This window comes from Manis javanica, chromosome 13 (assembly GCF_040802235.1).
Source record: "Manis javanica isolate MJ-LG chromosome 13, MJ_LKY, whole genome shotgun sequence".
Taxonomy (NCBI): Eukaryota; Metazoa; Chordata; class Mammalia; order Pholidota; family Manidae; genus Manis; species Manis javanica.
The window spans coordinates 4505756-4527947 of record NC_133168.1 but is presented as its reverse complement, the minus strand read 5'-3'; the positions used below and the strand labels follow the sequence as shown (position 1 = coordinate 4527947).

Genomic DNA, 22192 nt, shown 5'->3' with positions numbered 1-22192 from the left:
AAAGGCCCCGAGAGCCGCCGATGCACACCAGCGCCCTTCCCCTCCCCACTTGGATGTATGGTCTGGCACTGCCCATCCCCTCACCACAGTGAGCCCTGCCGTGGCCCATGCTGGCTGGGAAACATCAAGCCACACACAACACTGGCACGGCCCAGCGGACTCATCACTTCCATGACCACAGGGACCCACATGACCCTCTCTGTTCATTCCAACCCTGAGGAGGCCCCATTTGACTCTGAGTCCATAGAATTATTCTCTCGGAGGTGCTCACCGGTTACAGGGTAGTGCTACGACATTTTCAGGGGCACTGCCAAAGCCATCCAAAAGGCACTAAAACTCCTAGGGGGAAAACTTACATTTTCTTTCCCTGTCCCTTGAAGATGTAAATCTTACAGACCCCAGGAGTTAACTAAAACGGCCCACAATCACCTGAGACTGAAGAAAAAACAAAACAGGGGGAAAGAGGCCTTTTAAAATACAAAATGCTAGGATAACTCTCTTGTCCAAAATCTAGTCCACAGCCTCCTTAATGTTACTTATCAAGGACAAATCCAACCTTAAAAGTTCTCCCCACAAACATTAATAAAAAGTTTTAGCCATTGCAACAGGTATCCTTATTTTGTTCCATCTGCCAATTTGGATTCACCTGTTATTTATAAACTAGTAAGTTTTATATTGTACCTCATTTATGGCTAAAATTTTGGAATGGAAGCTAGGGTCTCTGTGTCTGCCTGCATGTTTATGCATGTCTACAGGTATATATATATATTGTGTGTGTGTGTGTGTTTCCTCTCTACCTCTGGAAGGTATTGCCAAAATTTCAAAAAGAGCTCTGTGTAACTGGCTTAAAAATAAGTGCTTATGAATTAAGTATTCCTAAAACTCAGAAATATAGAAACTAACCCAAATATTTTTCAAGTTCACATGATCTGGGATAATCTTTGCTAAATAAAGGCTAGTTTAAGTTTGGTTTAATTAAAAAAGGTATGTGTTCAGAGTTATTAGCATTAAATATGATACAGGTAAACAACTTCTATTTTACCTGGGTTTCCTAATCAAATAAACTGATGTTATCTCTATACAAAAAATCTGTCAGCAAGAAAAAGAGCTTGGAGTGATGTCTGACTCTCTACTAAGGAAGTTTTCCCAGTTAGTCTAAACACAACTGTTGGGAACAAGTGATTCAGATCTAAAAGAGATGATAGTTTTTAGGTGAACTTTTCAGCAATAAGTACGCACTATGGTATGTCTACTTAAAAATACTTTCCAAATCTTTGATAACTTCCACGTTAGAATTTTACTAAGTTAAACTGAATTATGGAAATTCACTGAATGTGTAGATCATTTCCAAATAAGATGAAATACCAAAACATTAATCGCTGAGCAAGTCTAACTTTACCTACTTTTGACCTCTTAGAGGAACTAAGAATTTGAGTCTGTAAAGAAACATGTCTCACAGCAACTAAACAACTGTGCTAAGAAATGTATGTTTCTACAAATTAAGAAATCCATTCATACATTTGCCAATCTAAAGAATGCTGATGAAGTAGTTCATAATTGCTTATTTCTTAGTTCTCACTAGAAATTAAGATTTCAAGGATTAAGAATTCTAATTAATATATGTCATTAAAGCTACAAGAAATAACAAAGGAAACATCTCTCTACGCAAAGGAAGTAAGATGCATTTTTGGCTAATAGACGGTATGAAGTATGGAGATCCGTTTTTGTTAAGGAAAAAGAAAGCAGATTTGTCCTAAAGTAAAACTGATGACTTCAGAATGGGAAAGAGGAAAATAAAGGACAAAATGGTATAGAAAGCTGGGGAGACAGAATATTTACCTTGTGTGGTCAAGTTAGCTAAAAACAAAATTGTCATGACAAAATTTTTTGTTTTTTAAAACAAGCTTTAATTTCAACAGTATGCTTATGTAATTTTCTTTCATCTGCCAGAAGTACAAAGTTATCCTGGAGAACTGATTTGCTCCTCGTATGAGAATATGAAAGGTTTTTCTTTACCTTTTAAGTATCTAGGTAGAAAACAAAGATTTTGTGTTTTACCAAAACAATTTCCTGTGTTCATGTTTTCTTAATCAGGTTTTTGACTGCTTAAAAAAACTGAGGCTTCTCAATATTAGAAGTGCTAATTTTTGCTCACAACTATGTGACATTCTTTAAATGCTTTTGTCACTTTGGTTAAGTAGATGTATGTTGCACAATTACCTGTGATCGTATTTAGTCAAGTATCTAAAACCTTTTGATATTTTTTGACAGACTTAGAAAAATCAAATTCTAAGTGAAGTGTTTCTGACCTGGAAGTAACCCTGGGATTTTGCAGAGGGCCCCTGGACCATCTCAAAAGATTGTTCTCCTTATAAAAAGAAAGACATTAAACTAATTAGGATTGCTTGGTATGTTAAATTACATGGGAAGCATTGTCAAATAAAAAATAATGCTAAACTTTCTTTATGGATATCCTTGTACAGATATATGTTAACATGAATGTTCCAGAAATTATATGAAATTCCTAAAAATATGATATAAAATGTTATCAATCCTAATTCCAGTTATCATCTTATAATGTGTCACAGAAATCACCAAATTTCCTTGTCAATTTCATTATAATGAACTCTTGTCAGAACTTTAACCATGGGCATTTTTAAGTCTTTTGTCATTTTTACAGTTATTATTTTATTGATGCCTTTGCAAAAGTATTCCATCTTCAAGGAGATTCGTGGAAAGCACTCTGACAAGCACAGGTTTCTGATAACTTTCAGATCATATCACTCAACTGGGTATGAATTTACAGAACTCTAAGAAAAAAACTGCATTCATAAAACTGCTAACAAAATATCAAGATGAACTGGGGAGGATGGGTGGGCAGGGAGGGATAAGGGGGGGGAAGAAGAAGGGGGGTATTAAGATTAGCATGCATGGGGGGGAGGGAGAAAGGGGAGGGTGGGCTGCACAACACAGAGAGGACAAGTAGTGACTCTACCACATTTTGCTAAGCTGATGGACAGTAACCGTAATGTGGTTGTTAGGGGGGACCTGATATAGGGGAGAGCATAGTAAACATAGTATTCTTCAGGTAAGTGTAGATTAAAAATTTAAAAAAAAAAAAAGAAAGAAAGAAAGAAAAGGGGGATTACTCCTTAACAGGATAAAACTATTGGTAAATCAAAGATCAACGCATGCTTTAAATATCCTTAATGTTGATCACTTAAAGGGTGTCAGATGATCAGCTATGGAGGTACTCTTTTCTGATAATATTCCTTTCTCTTAATTAAAAAAAAAAAAAAAAAAAGCAGTTACTGTGTGCTGACCTCCAATGAGTTCTGCACAGTGGTATAGAGGGCATGTCAAAGTGTGGGCAAAGGGTCTGTTTGTTTCTACGCAGAAGATCAAGGCCTAGCTTGGATACCCAGAAAATGAACTAAGATACGATATGAGGAGGAGCTTCCGGCATCAGCACTCTCTGGAGGACTCGTGCCGGGGGATGATCATCAAAAAGCCTCCACAGGGATCCGGACGATGCTGCGGTTGTGGCTGCATCTAGCCCACCGTTTCCTGGACTTGCCACTGGAATGAGGAGGGAGATGTCTAGGCTGGCATGTGCATACAGTGAGACAACGAATTTGACTGGATCTGTACTGTTGGAACTCAACCAGGAGTTGGGAGGGGTGCAAGTTGTAGCACCCCAAAACCTCATGACTATAGACTATCTATGGTTAAAAGAACATATGGGATGTGAACAGATCCCAGAAATGGGCTGCTTTAATTTGTCTGATGGTTCAAGTACAGTTGGACAATATCCATCATATCATAGATAAATTTTCACAAATGCCTAGGGTGCCTAATAAGAATTATATATGGCTGGATGAACTGGTAAAGATGGTTATAACTTTTATAACTTTTATTTAAGAGGGGGTTGCTAGTTCTCACAGAGAAGACAAGCAGTGACTCTACAGCATCTTACTAGGCTGATGGACAGTGGATGCAATGGGGTATGTGGCGGGGACTTGATAATATAGGTGAACACGGTAACCACAATGTTGCTCATGTGAAACCTTCATAAGGTTGTGTATCAACCATACCTTAATAAAAAAGTTTTTTCAAAGGTTGCTAGTTCTTTAATCTTTTGTTTCCCAGATTTAAGGAAATTTTCTCTTAGGCTAGCTATGACTTACATCAATTTGGGAAAGTATACCTTTGTGAACATAGATAAAAAGATTTCTTTTTTTCTCCCTACCTGATTCCTCTAGAATTCAAAACTGTAGGTATTCTTGTATTTTTAAGGCAATATAGTTATTTGCATAAATTCAGTAAGAATGTAACGGGACACAATTGGAAACAATGGTTACATAATGAGGGCTTTGACTGGAATGTCCTATTTGAGAGAGACATACATAGACTCGAATATGACCAGACAGCTTTAAGGAACTAAGGCTAACCTTATAAAGCCAATGAAGTTCCTTGGAAAAACAGGCCTGGTACCTTGCTTACAGGGTTCCTGGCAGCCTTACCAGGTGAGTAAGGAAGGTCACCTCCTGGCAGGCTCAGGAACCTCAGGGTATTTTGGAACTTCCAAAAAAAGGAATTCATTCAAATCTGTAAGTTTGCAGGCAAAGGTTTACGTCAAGTCCTTTGCTTGGCTTCCTAGCCTTGAAAGGCTTTTAAAAATTCCATCTGAGATTCACTAAGAAAAATTCTAGCAAAACAGACTTAGATGAATCTATATGATCAATCGACTTTTCCTGCTGCATTTATGTAAATAACCAAGCCAAGTTTAATGAGAATAGATTTTATAAACAAATTAGTCTCATTTTTATTATCTCTGATAGAAATGGGGGTAACTATAAAGAAAAAATTATTTCATTAATATACCATCGTGTATTTCAGATTCTAGTGCTGTTAACTGACAAGCAGGTTTTGTTTTTCATCTATATACTAGACTGGAACCTGAAGTTTTCCAGTTTCCTTCAATATCTGGCTATAACTCTCAAGTTAACATTTCCAATTTTTCTCCCACCCTTCTGACTTGGAGTAACAGAGAACTAAAAGTGCCCTCTACCTGAAGTCATGCAAGCTAAAATGGGACATATAAAAAAATGACACTTCATAAAAAATTCAGAGATATTACCACAACAGCATAATTTTCATGCCTGGTGCTATATGGGCCACTCAGAAGTTTACCTGAGCACCCAGTGACATCATCACAGACTTCATTCACAGACAACATCACAGTGACATTCAAACCACAGACTTGCTTTGAGCCTAATTAATGTCTAGACATCTCAACTGGTTGCTCTTAGCAAGCAAATTGGGTTTATATTTGCTCCAACCATTATAAACTTTGTTCCCACAGAATTGCCACCTATTAAACACCTGATTTCTCATATAATATAGACCTGATGTTGGGAGCCCACCTGCAGCCCACCTCCTGAAATGGGATACACTGTTTAACTGAACTGACCTGTTTTCATGGCTGGACCCTTCAAGTTTGGGACAATGGCTACAGACTGGATTTCAGACTACTGACAGGATAATTTTTATAGGATTTGCTACTATAATCCTATTTAGATGTGTACTGTCTGGATTACACTGTGCCCTACGCATGACTTTTAGCATATTAGCTACCCAGGCAGTCAATGTCCTCACTACTGACTCTAATGCCTCAGCCTCACAGGGTGAATCGCCCTGTAACCCTGACAGGTGTTTGTTTTTCTTTTTGTAACACGAGTGCCTGACTTAAGCTTTGACTGACAGAGGCCTCCACTCCAAAGATGCCCATCTCAGGGAGACACACTGCCGGCCACAGGACTAGACAGAGAGCAATGCCACCTCCCCTCTCTGAGGCTCTCTGCTTTGGAGATCTTGATTGATTTCAATAACTGACCGTTTAGGCCACCTGTTTTCTTCACTTCCTGACCTGCAAATTCCCACTCTTAGGTTTTAAATTCACCACTAAAGAGTGAGCCCATGAAACCCTAGGCCCCCACCCTCAACCCCAATCAAAGCAGACTCCCAGGCCCACATGTCCTCTCTTTCTCTCTACCTACAACCCTGCTGTGCGGCACCAGGTGGGCTGTGTAATTTTTAGGTCCTATAAGCAATAAACCGTTATTTTTTCAAAGTTTCCTAATGGTTATTGCTGATGGCTGTCTTGTGATCATACGAAGAACCACAAGGGCCAGTCCGGCTATAACGTTAGTTATTGACAGGCTGAGACCAAATGCACAACAGAATATATGCAGCAACTAAAAAGGAGTTTGTTACCCTTTTTCTTCCCCTCCTCCACTCCAAAATTTGAAGAATAAGATCTCTTGAATAAGAAGACTCTACCTGTTGTTCATTTGCCAGATATGCAAACTGCAAGTGACTTGTGATACTATGATTAATGAGAAAATACTACTGAGTACCTAGTGTCAACAGGGCAGGTAACATAAGAGCTGCAAAATCTCAATTTCACTGCTAAAAACTGTTTAATACAGTTAAAGAGATAAGACTAACAGAACAACACAACACACCTGTATATCAAGTTTTGGACAGTGAAGTGCAGACTACCCTGCACTATGGAGTTAGAAGTCGTGCAGGTGAGCAGAGTTAAAAGCTTCAGGAGGTCACGGTTTGAGCCCAGACTTGAAGCTGGCTGGGACTAGCCCAAGCAGGGAGCAAGGAGCTTACCAGGCTGAGAGACAAAGGAACAAACGCTCAGGAGGAGAAACTTCTCCCTGGAAGATGTAATGAATGCACTGGCATGACTACAGTCCTATCCCTACACATGTTAAAGGAAACAGTTTATATGAATAAATCAAGGACATAATCATGGATCCTGAGAATCAAGTAAAAGATCACTGGTGGATATCTGGTCGAAGAAATAAGATCACCAGCACAGTAATTAAAATTGGAGTAGCGCCAGTGTGAAGGGAGACCATCGAGGCAGCGGCTGAAATAGTAGGTACTGAGTGATAAGGTCCTGTCATGATAAAAAGAGTAACCACAGAGTGAACCTACGCGACAACACTCTGAATACAGACGAGCAGTAAGAGACAATCCCTAAGAATAGAGCTTAATAACAGAAACCCCTTAGTGGCGAAAAACCCTTCCCTCACAATTTACCCCCATGGAAAGCACTAGTGGAAAGATAATGAGTGAGATTTCACATATTCTGAATTTAAGGTTATTTAGGATATAACTACTAAGGGCTTGGAAATGAACACTGGAATGTGTTGGGGCTGAGACACTGAAAACAGTCATGAACAAAGCTGAAGTTGAGGACAAATTAAGGTCCCTTGTTCCAAAGATTAAAGATAAGGGAACAAAAACCAAGAACGAGGAAGTTTATGGCTACAGGTCAGGACTGAGAACTTGCTTAACAAGTGACTCACACAGCTAGAAAAAAATCAAAGGAGAAGTAGGGTGGTGCAATAATACCGCAAGGGCCACCGTCCCCAGAGACGGGCGTGATCAACACCCACCACCACGAAGACGTGATCTTCTGGGCATTTTTTTAGGACACCAGTAAATTTTTTCGTAACAGCTAAACTGACTACTAGTTTTGCTTCAAAAGATTTACTCATCACTTTTTATCAAACCATAATCAAAATATTATAAAGATAAATGGTAAAGAGATTAACTTCTGTCTTCTAGTATCTGCTCTTTCAGTAAGAAAAGAGTAATGTTCCCTTTTAAAAAGCTAAGTGTGTAATTCTGCCCATACTCCCAATAGTTGTCCACATTATGAATAAAGCATTGCTGTTACTATATTTACTGCTGGGCATATAGACTGAATATTCCATATTTGCTAAACAAGACTAGAATGTAAAGTGCTTGAAATTTTAAAATGCTGATTATTCCTAAACCTTTAGTAAGAGACAAAAAAAAAATTACATGGAAATAATTTATTTAAATATGGGCTTTGAGGTTCGACAAACATGGCTTAAAATCCCAGCTCTGTGACTACTAGGTTTGTAAGCGCAGGGAAATTACTAGTCCTCTCACAACTATAGTTTTCCACCTGTGAAAAAGGGGAAATAATACCTACTTCAAAGGCTAATTGTGAAGATTAAACAAAATAAGGCAAATACACAACATAATAACCATAAATTAGGTAACATTTATTAAAGCATTTCTAAGTCAGGTACTGTCTTAAGCACTTTACATGCCTGTTCACACGTGATCCTCACAGCACTCGTATGAAAAAGGGACTCTTATCACCCCCATTTCACAGAAGAGAAAAAAGCACCAAGAGGTTCAGTATCTTGTGGAAACAGAATGCTCAATGAATAGATGCTGTTCCTACTTCTGCTGTCAAAGTTAAAATTACTGTGAATAAGTACTTAAAATGACAGTAAACTTACTTATCATACTAAACATTAAATTATTTATCTACAAAATGTGAACCAGTAAGCAAAAAGAAATAGCAATTTTTTTAAAGTAAATCAAAAGACATGTTACAAAATACAAAATACTAGTAAGACATCTGTAAGATCGAACCAGCCACACACACACGGTGCACACCCACACAGCTGAAGCGCACGTTTTTGTATGGACACTTTGAGTACCTGCATTTCCATAAACTAAGTCACAGAGCGGGACTGATTTCAGACGCCCTCCTTACTAGCACTTGCACAGCGATACGAAATGGCTTTTGCCTACAGGCCACCTGAACCACCAGCACAACAGGAAGTCAGTCCCTTCACAGGGGCAGTGGTTTCTGTGTTTACTTTTTTCTTTTTCTTTTTTTGGAACAACCTCCAAGATACAGAAACTTCTAAGCACAATAGAGAAAAGGCTGTGATTTTCCCCCCTAATGTGAAAGTTGCCAAGATGATGTTCAGTCACCCCTAAGTCTTTCTTCCGTGTGCCTTTCCTACTAACAGAGAATTCTCCTACATTACCGGATAACTACCATTACAACCAGGAACTCACACTGACATAGCACCACAGCCAATCCTTAGACCCCACTTCAAGTTCTGCCCGTTTCCTAATGATGTCCCCTTAGCATAAGGTGAATGGATCACGTTCAGCTGTCCCCTTTCACTCGGGCACAGTTCTCAGTGTTTTCTTAATTTTCATGACTTTGATACTTTCAAGGACTACAGATCAGTTGTTTTGCAGAATTTCCCTCAAGTGGAGCTGGTCTGACACCTTCTCATGATTAAATTCAGGGTGCACGTGTTTGGCAGGGACATCTGCAGGGATGCCCTCTCAGAGCACCCTTTCAGCGGGCCCACTGACACGCCTGCTTTGATCACTGCCAGGCTTCTCCCCCGTAAGGTCCCTTTCCAGTCTTTGTACGTACTAGGTGTTCTGTACAGAGACTCTGACACTATAAGAACAACCCACCCCTCGTCAAACTTTCCATTTATTCATTAACTTGTATAGTACAGACTCATGGATTCCAATTGTATTTATACTTTAGTGCCATCATTATTTATTTTGATGTTCCAATTGTTCCACACTTGGCCAGTGGAGTCCATTCAAGCTGGTTCTGAGTATTCTGACGCACCCCACCACTCTCTGAACAACTTTCCAAGCTCATCTGGTACCTTCCCTGAGCCAGCCCTGCAGTTTGCCACTTACCCAGTGAGCGCTGGTTCACTGGGAATGGCACTTAGAGACCAAGAACTGGGTGCCAGGTTTCCCATATCTACATACCTTGAAAACTATGAATTCACACCAGTATCTTTAATTCCAATCCAACAGCACACAATTCATTCTATCTTCCTCTACTTTGTAAATTCTTTCTTCAACCGTGAGAAACTAGGCCCCCATCATCTTTCTTACACTTACTTGACCAACCACCCCACCCTGAATGTGACCGATCTCCGGCAGCCGGCACGGACCCTCCTCCACACAGATGCCCTCCACCTGACTGAGGCTGTCAGACTACTCCGAGCAACTGTCACCGCCGTCCACGCCGGACACCGCCCACCTCACATGCTCCATGCTGAGACCCTCCTCCACACAGACGCCCTCCTTACCACACCCAAACCCCCAAACCCCACCCCGGGCCACCACCCTGCACGTGGGCACCTTCCTCAGCCTAGCCAGCCAACAAAACCCCTCAGGGGATCAAAAAGGTGGAGAGCTAAAACATGCTTCTTGACTGAACTATTCAGGAAGGAAAAAGGGAAAGGAGAGGGAAAAGCAGAGATAGTATTAAAGATAGCAAACTACCTCTTTCAAAAGCTCAAAGCTTCTTTCACCTATGATCTCATTTGCCCTTGAATGGAGTCACATTGTGTAGATTAAGAAAATGAAATAAATTTTTTCAACTATTTAAGTTTCTCAATTAAACCAAATTCTCCTCTAAGGTAGTAACAACATTTTCACCTCTGTTAGGTCTTCATGGACAAACTACATATAAATCTGTACGTATGAAATACTCACCTATCTGTACTAGCCTGGGGGAGGGGGGAGGGAGGGAAGGAGGGAAACAAACTTAAGAACCAGACACTTTCAAATTCTGGTTCTTTCACTTAATAGCTGAATCTTACTACCCATCTCACATGATTGCTATGAAAATAAAATAATTCACATAAAGCAAATGCATGAAAACTGACCTGAAGTTAGCATTCAATAACTCATTATTAATATCTTCTTTTACATTATCATTATTACACAGATCTCAAAGGATACCTATATGCATGTTAATTGCTTTGTAAGAATTAGTTCTCAGTTTTCTTTAAATTCTGAAAGGATCAGTATCCCCCAAGACATATAAAATCAAAAACATTGTTTGGATTTATCTTATGACTCCTAACCAAACCATGGCCTCGGCTCTATCCTACATTCCTGACAAATAATTTCCTAAAGGTTTGCCAGGATCACATCATTCTCCTGAAGCGAAGTTACCAGCGGCTCCTGACAGCCTAGCAAACAAAGAGCTTCCAATCTGACAACCAAGGCCTGACGAGTCAGGACTCCGACCTACCATCTCCAAACTACATCTCATTCCTCACCTACACAGAATTCTGCTTCAGCCGCTGTAGTTTTATACACTTTTCCATCTATATGCCTTGGCCCATATCTTGGCTGGAATGTTCATCTTTTTCACTTATTCCTATCAAAACTTTGAATGTTTTTCAAGGTACAGCTTAAATTCCACCACACCTCTTTGAAATTTCCTGTGACTACAGCCAGCCAGGAGTAAGCTCTTCCTCCCTTAACTCCTAAGAACCAGGTAATACTGTAATTACTATTCTATAAGTACATTTATTACCTCCTTTTTATTACTAAGTTGAATTAAGATGCTCTTGGAGAAACGACACGTTTTCTTTCTCCAAACAACTACGATTCACTGAACAAACATACCATCACAATTTAAAACTTAAGTTCTTCACAATAGGTTTAATGAGGTTGCTGTCATTATCTATTTTTGTAGATGAAGGAACGAAGGCTAAAGGATGTAGGAAATGTGCCCAAAGTAAGTAGCATGGCAAGCTTTTCCCTAGCACGTTTCACCAAACACGAGATACGTGGAATGAACCCTGGCAGGGGAAAGGTTCTCAGGTCAAGTAAGTTTGGGGGATTAGCAAAGTTAAATCACTTTTTGACCAAAGGGCTTCTCAAAGCCTCTAACAAGCTGCTGATACGCTTTATCAGTCTCTAAAAGAGGGTATATTATGTTTCCCAAATGTTTTTGGAAACCAAAATCCTTTTCTCAAGGACCATAACCTTATATGACTAGTGTCCCATAAAACTCATCTCAGGAAGTGGCACCATGTTCTGTTGTCTTTGTGCAAGACTTCACACATAGTAATCACTTTCTTCTTGAAGAAAAAAATTGTTCCTCATACTAAAGTAACATTACGTAACTCCATATACTCTAGCAAAGAATAATGTCATGCCATTTAGAGCACGAGATCTCAAGTACAGTAGTTACTTCACCAAAAGTTATCAAATTAAAAACATTTATTTTCCTTAGACTAAAAACATTAAGAGAGATTTCTACCTGTGCTTTTATGATATGCATGAATCTTGACATCAATTCAGGACATTCAAGGAGGAAGTGAAAGTGGTCAAATATAATTTTGGGATTTCTAAAAGAAAAATATATTTCGTTTAAATGGACAAAAAGGATAAGTAATGCAAATTTATATATACAGATACTGAAACAAGAAAAATACATATTAATCACATCTACTATACTTTCACTTGTCATTAAGCATTTTTTGAATGGTAACAGAAGTAACACTTTTCTGTTGAGATGAAAACTGTAAGCAATGAAAGAAGAGGCTGCAAGGGCAGCCCATGAACCTAAGAAAGCCTTACCTATTAACAAAGCATTTCAAAACTTCATCATGTTTGCACACAAATTCAATGAAACGGGGTGAAGTCATCCTGTAAGGGGTAAAAAACAATGAGAACACAGAGAAGTTGGTGATACAGCAGATTTAATAACAATGCATTGAATTGGACTGGCTTCTAAATAGAAAAAAAAGAAGAATTTGGCTTTGGATCATCTTCATAAATTTAGGAGACCGGGGCATGCCTAGTCAACTTATAAGACGGAAAAATACATAACTTTTCATTAACAGATGATATAAACAGGTGACTTTTTAAAAACCTTGACATTTTAAGCATCTCTGCTCTATACACCTTGAATACACAATCAAGTGATCCTTTATAAAGTGACATTCACCATCGTACATATTAGTAACCGATCTAATGCTTAAAACTCCAATATTTTGTACTAATTCTAGACTAGTAAACATCCTAAAACAAAACCAGATTAGAACCTAAAATGAACAAATTATTAGTTGTTACTAAAATTACAAAATGAATCATAGCTTTTCTTCATCTATCAGAGAAGGAAATAATCAGCAGAAACTTTCTTACCCTGGAGGCATCTGACAAGAACAGCACATGTAGAAAGCTTGAATGACAGCACTAAGCCGGTTAGCTGTCACAGAAATAACATCCTGGCAGTCTGCGCTGGCTTCCTGTTTCCCTCCGAGAGCATCTGGTTTAGATTCCCGTGTGCCAGGGGAGAGATTTTCGTAAGTTCCAGGTCCTGGAGGTTCAAACGGAGGAATGGAAGCAGCACCTTGATCTTGGCCTTTTTGTTTGAGTAAAATAGAAGTGATATCTGTGGAGTCCTTTTTGTTTTTCATCAGTTCTGTAGCTATTAGGACTAGCCATTCATCTAATGAGTGCCAAAGCAATTCGAGAGGCTACGAGAAAAAGAAAAGTGGTCTTTAAATATCATTCTCAAACTCCAGGATTAGACACCCCACACAGTGAAACAAGTGTTACAAAATAGTAAATGTACTCTAGATACTTCTATATTCCCAAGTTAACATGACAGCACTGCCTAGAGGAAAGTAACAAAAATGTGAATGTCATATAAAAGACAATTTTTTCATTCTTTAGCAAAAATTTAATTTGCATTTATTTACTCTTTAGAATAAAAAGGGAAAACTAAAATCTAACAAAAAGCGTATAAGCCAATCTTTCTTTTAAAATTTTTCTAATATTTATTGTAAAAAATATAATGACTTTTATACAATCCCCCTAAAATTTACTGTATTTAAAAAAAAATGAGAAGTCCTAAAGAACCTAAGATACAACTTAGGTTACTGTGTTCCTTTCTTTACATGTAATTCCTACAGTTTTGAAAATGACAAGAAATTTTAAAATATGAGACATTTATATACCCATACACATACACATATATGATATACACACACACACACATATTTGCTTACCCACACACATATAAAATCCATCTCTAGTTAACCTATCAAATATGGCTAGCAAATTCTTAATTATAAAAATTATAAATAAAGTGACAGTTTAAAAAAGAAAAAGGGAGTGAACTGTTTATTTCTACACTATTTAAAAGATTAATTTTGAGAATAATGAAATGTCTTTTATAAAAATTAATAGCAAGTCAAATTTTATTTTTAAAATATTATGTGATCACAAATGCTACAATTGCTACAACAGGACTAACTACTAGAGAAAATGAAATATATATATCATCTCTAATAATTAGTTTTTACACAAGCAGAAATATAAATGCCCAACTACTGTTAAAACACCTGCTGCGGAGATCTAGTGCCAGGCCCCCGGACTCAGGCTCTCAGCACTGTGTCGCCCACTTGACGCTGCTGCGGAGTAAAGCTTCACCGTCCTGACCACCACCACAAAACGGGGAGCCCGCCAGGTGAGGGACGTGTGCACTGACCTTACCGCGGCGAACAATTTGCAATGTATTTGTTTCAAATCATAACACCATATGCCTTAAACTTACACAATATTTATGTAAATCGTACCTCAATAAAGCTAGGGGGAAAAAAGCCCACCTACTAGAACATTCTTAACAAATAAAGATTATCAGTTAAGTAGCGGGAGGAGACAGTGGTTAAATGGTCCTTCATTCCTACACTATTCTAAATATTCCTATAGAGAATAACAAACTTTGGTCAAATGAATATAAAACTTAATTTTCTGATTCCTATACAATCACAGAATGCTACAAAGGAGCATATGTCTCTGAAGGACCCACCCATACGATATTTCAACGAGAAGAAATAATCTTATTTTAAAGACCACTATGGACAGAGATTATATAACCATATTTGGAATCCTAGAAAACGTTTAAGTAACCTTGTTCTACCAGGAAATTCTTTCGTTATTATCTAACAAATTGCTCTGTTATATTTTTAGGTTTCCAGAATATTCTCTTTTTGAGAGTGTTTTACCTACTGAATTTACAATTAAATCACCCCTAAGTAGTCCCGATTAAACACTAAACCCAAAAGCGGAAAACAAAACAGTTTTTGACAAAATACCCCACCACCATCAGCAAAATCCTAGTTCAACTCACGCAATAAATATTTAATTAGTACTTCCTGGGTAAACAGGTAAGCAAAGTGAGAAACTAATCACGCCCTCTCTGAGGCTGAAATGAGCACCCCTCTGCCCCACACGCGGCTCGGGCACAGCGGTGCGACGACCCAGGGGCGCGGGCAGGGCGCTGCCTTCCCTAAAACGCTTCATTCCAATCATTCCAGTGCTCCGACTGTGAGTCTAGAGTTTTCATCATGAGTAAAACATTAAACCTCCTATAAAAAATGAACAAGAGGCGGAGCCAAGATGGCGGCGTGAGTAGAGCAGTGGAAATCTCCTCCCAAAAACACATAGAGCTATGAAAATATAACAAAGAAAAATCTTCCTAAAATAGAGACCACAGGACACAGGACAACATCCAGACCACATCCACACCTGCAAGAACCCAGCGCCTTGTGAAGGGGGTAAGATACAAGCCCCAGCCCGGCGGGACCCGAGCGCCCCTCCCCCCGGCTCCCGGCGGGTGGAGAGAAACCGGAGCGGTTTTTTTTTTCTTTTTTTTTGGCGAGCGCTTTTTGGAAGCCTTAGAGGGACGGGCCCCCGTTGCTGGGGAGGCAGGGTGGCGGGACCGGTGAGGAGGTGCCTGGGAACGGCGCCGGAGGACAAAGAATATCCCGCGTTTCTCCCTGCGAGACCTGGGGGCGGGTGCCTGAGACCGGTGCCTGAGGACGGAGGAGGTCGCGCGTTTTTCCCCTTTTTTTTTTCTCTCTTTTTGGCGAGCGCTTTTTGGAAGCCTTGAAGGGACGGGGACCCCAGTGCTAGGGAGGCACGGTGGCGGGACTGGTGAGCGGGTGGCTGGGACCGGCGCCTGAGGACAAAGAATATCCCCTGTTTTTCCCTGCGGGACCGGTGGGCGGGTGCCTGAGACCGGCACTTGAGGACAGAGGAAATCGCGCGTTTTTCCCCTTTTTTTTTTCTCTTTTCTGCGAGTGCTTTTTGGAAGCCTAAAAGGGACAGGGACCCCGGTGCTAGGGAGGCAGGGCGGCGGGACTGGTGAGCGGGTGCCTGGGACCGGCACCTGAGGACAAAGAATATCCCGCATTTTTCCCTGTGGGACCGGTGGGTGGGTGCCTGAGACCAGCACCTGAGGACGGAAGAAATCGTGCGTTTTTCCCCTTTTTTTTCTCTCTTTTTGCCGAGTGCTTTTTGGAAGCCTTGAAGGGACAGGGACCCCGGTGCTAGGGAGGCAGGGCGGCGGGACTGGTGAGCGGGTGCGTGGGACCAGTGCCTGAGGACAAAGAATATTGAGCGTTCCTTCCCTGCGGGACCGGTGGGTGGGTGCTTTTTGGAAGCCTTGAAAGGACAGGGACCCTGGTGCTAGGGAGACAGGGCAGCAGGACCAGAGAGCGGGTGCCTGGGACCGGCACCTGAGGACAAAAAAAAAAAAAAAAAAAATCGCTTGTTTTTTCCTTTTTTTTCCTTTTTTTTTCCTCTTTCTTTCTGTTCCCTCTCTCATTGTTGCTGCTGTTGTTTTGGTTTGGAGAGTGCTTTTTGGAAATCTTAAAGGGGCAGGACAGGTCACTTAGACCAGAAGCAGGGAATCTGGGGATCTCTGGGCACTCTAACCCCCTGGGCAGCAGGGAGCACAGAGGCCCCTTACGGAGATAAATAGTCTCCTGGCTGCTCCCCCTCCAACGGGGCTCCACCATTTTGGAGGAACAGCCCCAGCCAGGCCAAGCCCACAGCAACAGCGGAGATAAACCCCAAAGCAACTGGGCAGGAAGCAGAAGCCCTGTCTGTGCACAGCTGCCCAGCACAAGCCACTAGAGGTCGCTATTCTCCCAGGAAAAGGCTACAAACCAACAAGAAGGGAAGCTCTTCCAGCGGTCACTTGTACCAGCTCTGCAAACTATCTCTATCACCATGAAAAGGCAAAACTACAGGCAGACAAAGATCACAGAGACAACACCTGAGAAGGAGACAGACCTAACTAGTCTTCCTGAAAAAGAATTCAAAATAAAAATCATGAACATGCTGACAGAGATGCAGAAAAAAATGCAAGAGCAATGGGATGAGATGCAGAGAAAAATGCAAGAGCAGTGGGATGAAGTCCGGAAGGAGATCACAGATGTCAGGAAAGAGATCACAGAAGTGAAACAATCCCTGGAAGGATTTATAAGCAGAATGGATAAGATGCAAGAGGCCATTGAAGGAATAGAAGCCAGAGAACAGGAACGTATAGAAGCTGACATAGAGAGAGATAAAAGGATCTCCAGGAATGAAACAACACTAAGAGAAATATGTGACCAATACAAAAGGAAAAACATTCGTATTATAGGGATACCAGAAGAGGAAGAAAGAGGAAAAGGGATAGAAAGTGTCTTTGAAGAAATAATTGCTGAAAACTTCCCCAAACTGGGGGAGGAAATAATCGAACAGACCATGGAATTATACAGAACCCCCAACAGAAAGGATCCAAGGAGGACAACACCAAGACACATAATAATTAAAATGGCAAGGATCAAGGACAAGGAAAGAGTTTTAAAGGCAGCTAGAGAGAAAAAGGTCACCTATAAAGGAAAACCAATCAGGCTAACATCAGACTTCTCAACAGAAACCCTACAGGCCAGAAGAGAATGGCATGATATACTTAATGCAATGAAACAGAAGGGCCTTGAACCAAGGATACTGTATCCAGCACGACTATCATTTAAATATGATGGTGGGATCAAACAATTCCCAGACAAGCAAAAGCTGAGGGAATTTGCTTCCCACAAACCACCTCTACAGGGCATCCTACAGGGACTGCTCTAGATGGGAGCACCCCTAAAAAGAGCACAGAACAAAACACACAACATATGAAGAATGGAGGAGGAGGAATAAGAAGGGAGAGAAGAAAAGACTCTCCAGACAGTGTATATAACAGCTCAATAAGCGAGCTAAGTTAGGCAGTAAGATACTAAAGAAGCTAACCTTGAACCTTTGGTAACCACGAATCTAAAGCCTGCAATGGCAATAAGTACATATCTTTCAATAGTCACCCTAAATGTAAATGGACTTAATGCACCAATCAAAAGACATAGAGTAATAGAATGGATAAAAAAGCAAGACCCATCTATATGCTGCTTACAAGAAACTCACCTTAAACCCAAAGATAAGCATAGACTAAAAGTCAAGGGATGGAAAAACATATTTCAGGCAAACAACAGTGAGAAGAAAGCAGGGGTTGCAGTACTAATATCAGACAAAATAGACTTCAAAACAAAGAAAGTAACAAGAGATAAAGAAGGCCACTACATAATGATAAAGGGCTTAGTCCAACAAGAGGATATAACCATTCTAAATATATATGCACCCAATACAGGAGCACCAGCATATGTGAAGCAAATACTAACAGAACTAAAGAGGGAAATAGACTGCAATGCATTCATTGTAGGAGACTTCAACACACCACTCACCCCAAAGGATAGATCCACCGGGCAGAAAATAAGTAAAGACACACAGGCACTGAACAACACACTAGAACAGATGGACCTAATAGACATCTATAGAACTTTACATCCAAAAGCAACAGGATATACATTCTTCTCAAGTGCACATGGAACATTCTCCAGAATAGACCACATACTAGCTCACAAAAAGAGCCTCAGTAAATTCCACAATATTGAAATTCTACCAACCAATTTTTCAGACCACAAAGGTATGAAAGTAGAAATAAATTCTACAAAGAAAACAAAAAGGCTCACAAACACATGGAGGCTTAACAACATGCTACTAAATAATCAATGGATCAATGAACAAATCAAAATAGAGATCAAGGAATATATAGAAACAAATGACAACAACAACACTAAGCCCCAACTTCTGTGGGATGCAGCGAAAGCAGTCTTAAGAGGAAAGTATATAGCAATCCAGGCACACTTGAAGAAGGAAGAACAATCCCAAATGAATAGTCTAACATCACAATTATTAAAACTGGAAAAAGAAGAACAAATGAGGCCTAAAGTCAGCAGAAGGAGGGACATAATAAAGATCAGAGAAGAAATAAACAAAATTGAGAAGAATAAAACAATAGCAAAAATCAACGAAACCAAGAGCTGGTTCTTTGAGAAAATAAACAAAATAGATAAGCCTCTAGCCCAACTTATTAAGAGAAAAAGAGAGTCAACACAAATCAACATAATCAGAAATGAGAATGGAAAAATCACGACAGACTCCACAGAAATACAAAGAATTATTAAAGACTACTATGAAAACCTATATGCCAACAAGCTGGAAAACCTAGAAGAAATGGACAACTTCCTAGAAAAATACAACCTCCCAAGACTGACCAAGGAAGAAACACAAAAGTTAAACAAACCAATTACAAGCAAAGAAATTGAAACAGTAATCAAAAAACTACCCAAGAACAAAACCCCGGGGCCGGACGGATTTACCTCGGAATTTTATCAGACACACAGAGAAGACATAATACCCATTCTCCTTAAAGTGTTCCACAAAATAGAAGAAGAGGGAATACTCCCAAACTCATTCTATGAAGCCAACATCACCCTAATACCAAAACCAGGAAAAGACCCCACCAAAAAAGAAAATTACAGACCAATATCCCTGATGAATGTAGATGCAAAAATACTCAACAAAATATTAGCAAACAGAATTCAACAGTATATCAAAAGGATCATACACCATGACCAAGTGGGGTTCATCCCAGGGATGCAAGGATGGTACAACATTCGAAAATCCATCAACATCATCCACCACATCAACAAAAAGAAAGACAAAAACCACATGATCATCTCCATAGATGCTGAAAAAGCATTTGACAAAATTCAACATCCATTCATGATAAAAACTCTCAGCAAAATGGGAATAGAGGGCAAGTACCTCAACATAATAAAGGCCATATATGATAAACCCACAGCCAGCATTATACTGAACAGCGAGAAGCTGAAAGCATTTCCACTGAGATCGGGAACCAGACAGGGATGCCCACTCTCCCCACTGTTATTTAACATAGTACTGGAGGTCCTAGCCACGGCAATCAGACAAAACAAAGAAATACAAGGAATCCAGATTGGTAAAGAAGAAGTTAAACTGTCACTATTTGCAGATGATATGATACTGTACATAAAAAACCCTAAAGACTCCACTCCAAAACTACTAGAACTGATATCGGAATACAGCAAAGTTGCAGGATACAAAATCAACACACAGAAATCTGTAGCTTTCCTATACACTAACAACAAATCAATAGAAAGAGAAATCAGGAAAACAATTCCATTCACCATTGCATCAAAAAGAATAAAATACCTAGGAATAAACCTAACCAAGGAAGTGAAAGACTTATACTCTGAAAACTACAAGTCACTCTTAAGAGAAATTAAAGGGGACACTAATAAATGGAAACTCATCCCATGCTCATGGCTAGGAAGAATTAATATCGTCAAAATGGCCATCCTGCCGAAAGCAATATACAAATTTGATGCAATCCCTCTCAAATTACCAGCAACATTCTTCAATGAATTGGAACAAATAATTCAAAAATTCATATGGAAACACCAAAGACCCCGAATAGCCAAAGCAATCCTGAAAAAGAAGAATAAAGTAGGGGGGATCTCACTCCCCAACTTCAAGCTCTACTACAAAGCCATAGTAATCAAGACAATTTGGTACTGGCACAAGAACAGAGCCACAGACCAGTGGAACAGATTAGAGACCCCAGAAATTAACCCAAACATATATGGTCAATTAATATTTGATAAAGGAGCCATGGACATACAATGGGGAAATGACAGTCTCTTCAACAGATGTTGCTGGAAAAACTGGACAGCTACATGTAGGAGAATGAAACTGGACCATTGTCTAACCCCATATACAAAGGTAAACTCAAAATGGATCAAAGACCTGAATGTAAGTCACGAAACCATTAAACCCTTGGAAAAAAACATAGGCAAAAACCTCTTAGACATAAACATGAGTGATCTCTTCTTGAACATATCTCCCCGGGCAAGGAAAACAACAGCAAAAATGAGCAAGTGGGACTACATTAAGCTGAAAAGCTTCTGTACAGCGAAAGACACCATCAATAGAACAAAAAGGAACCCTACAGAATGGGAGAATATATTTGAAAATGACAGATCTGATAAAGGCTTGACATCCAGAATATATAAAGAGCTCACACGCCTCAACAAACAAAAAACAAATAACCCAATTAAAAAATGGGCAGAGGAACTGAACAGACAGTTCTCCAAAAAAGAAATACAGATGGGCAAGAGACACATGAAAAGATGCTCCACATCGCTAATTATCAGAGAAATGCAAATTAAAACTACAATGAGGTATCACCTCACACCAGTAAGGATAGCTGCCATCCAAAAGACAAACAACAACAAATGTTGGCGAGGCTGTGGAGAAAGGGGAACCCTCCTACACTGCTGGTGGGAATGTAAATTAGTTCAACCATTGTGGAAAGCAGTATGGAGGTGCATCAAAATGCTCAAAACAGACCTACCATTTGACCCAGGAATTCCACTCCTAGGAATTTACCCTAAGAACGCAGCAATCAAGTTTGAGAAAGACAGATGCACTCCTATGTTTATCGCAGCACTATTTACAATAGCCAAGAATTGGAAGCAACCTAAATGTCCATCTGTAGATGAATGGATAAAGAAGATGTGGTACATATACACAATGGAATACTACTCAGCCATAAGAAGTGGAAAAATCCAACCATTTGCAGCAACATGGATGGAGCTGGAGAGTATTATGCTCAGTGAAATAAGCCAAGCGGAGAAAGAGAAATACCAAATGATTTCACTCATCTGAGGAGTATAGGAACAAAGGAAAAACTGACGGAACAAAACAGCAGCAGAATTACAGAACCCAAAAATGGACTAACAGGTACCAAAGGGAAAGGAACTGGGGAGGATGGGTGGGCAGGGAGGGATAAGGGGGGGGAAGAAGAAGGGGGGTATTAAGATTAGCATGCATGGGGGGGAGGGAGAAAGGGGAGGGTGGGCTGCACAACACAGAGAGGACAAGTAGTGACTCTACCACATTTTGCTAAGCTGATGGACAGTAACCGTAATGTGGTTGTTAGGGGGGACCTGATATAGGGGAGAGCATAGTAAACATAGTATTCTTCAGGTAAGTGTAGATTAAAAATTTTAAAAAAAAAAGAAAGAAAGAAAGAAAAGGGGGATTACTCCTTAACAGGATAAAACTATTGGTAAATCAAAGATCAACGCATGCTTTAAATATCCTTAATGTTGATCACTTAAAGGGTGTCAGATGATCAGCTATGGAGGTACTCTTTTCTGATAATATTCCTTTCTCTTAATTAAAAAAAAAAAAAAAAGCAGTTACTGTGTGCTGACCTCCAATGAGTTCT

The 22192-nt window shown here is 39.8% G+C and overlaps 1 protein-coding gene across 3 annotated transcripts in view; it reads right to left on the bottom strand.

Annotated features, from left to right (window-relative positions):
• HACE1 (HECT domain and ankyrin repeat containing E3 ubiquitin protein ligase 1) overlaps positions 1–22192 on the bottom strand; it is a 96263-nt gene that overhangs the window by 28353 nt on the left and 45718 nt on the right. For all 3 annotated transcript variants that reach the window (XR_012124705.1, XM_073220855.1, XM_073220856.1), the window contains 3 exons: positions 12847–13181; positions 12280–12348; positions 11960–12047 (listed from right to left, as the gene is read on the bottom strand). Coding sequence is in view for 2 of the 3 variants with exons in the window: in XM_073220855.1 (XP_073076956.1) it covers positions 11960–12047; positions 12280–12348; positions 12847–13181 (492 nt within the window). In the remaining variant the exon portion in view is untranslated. The remainder of the gene's footprint in view (positions 1–11959; positions 12048–12279; positions 12349–12846; positions 13182–22192) is intronic.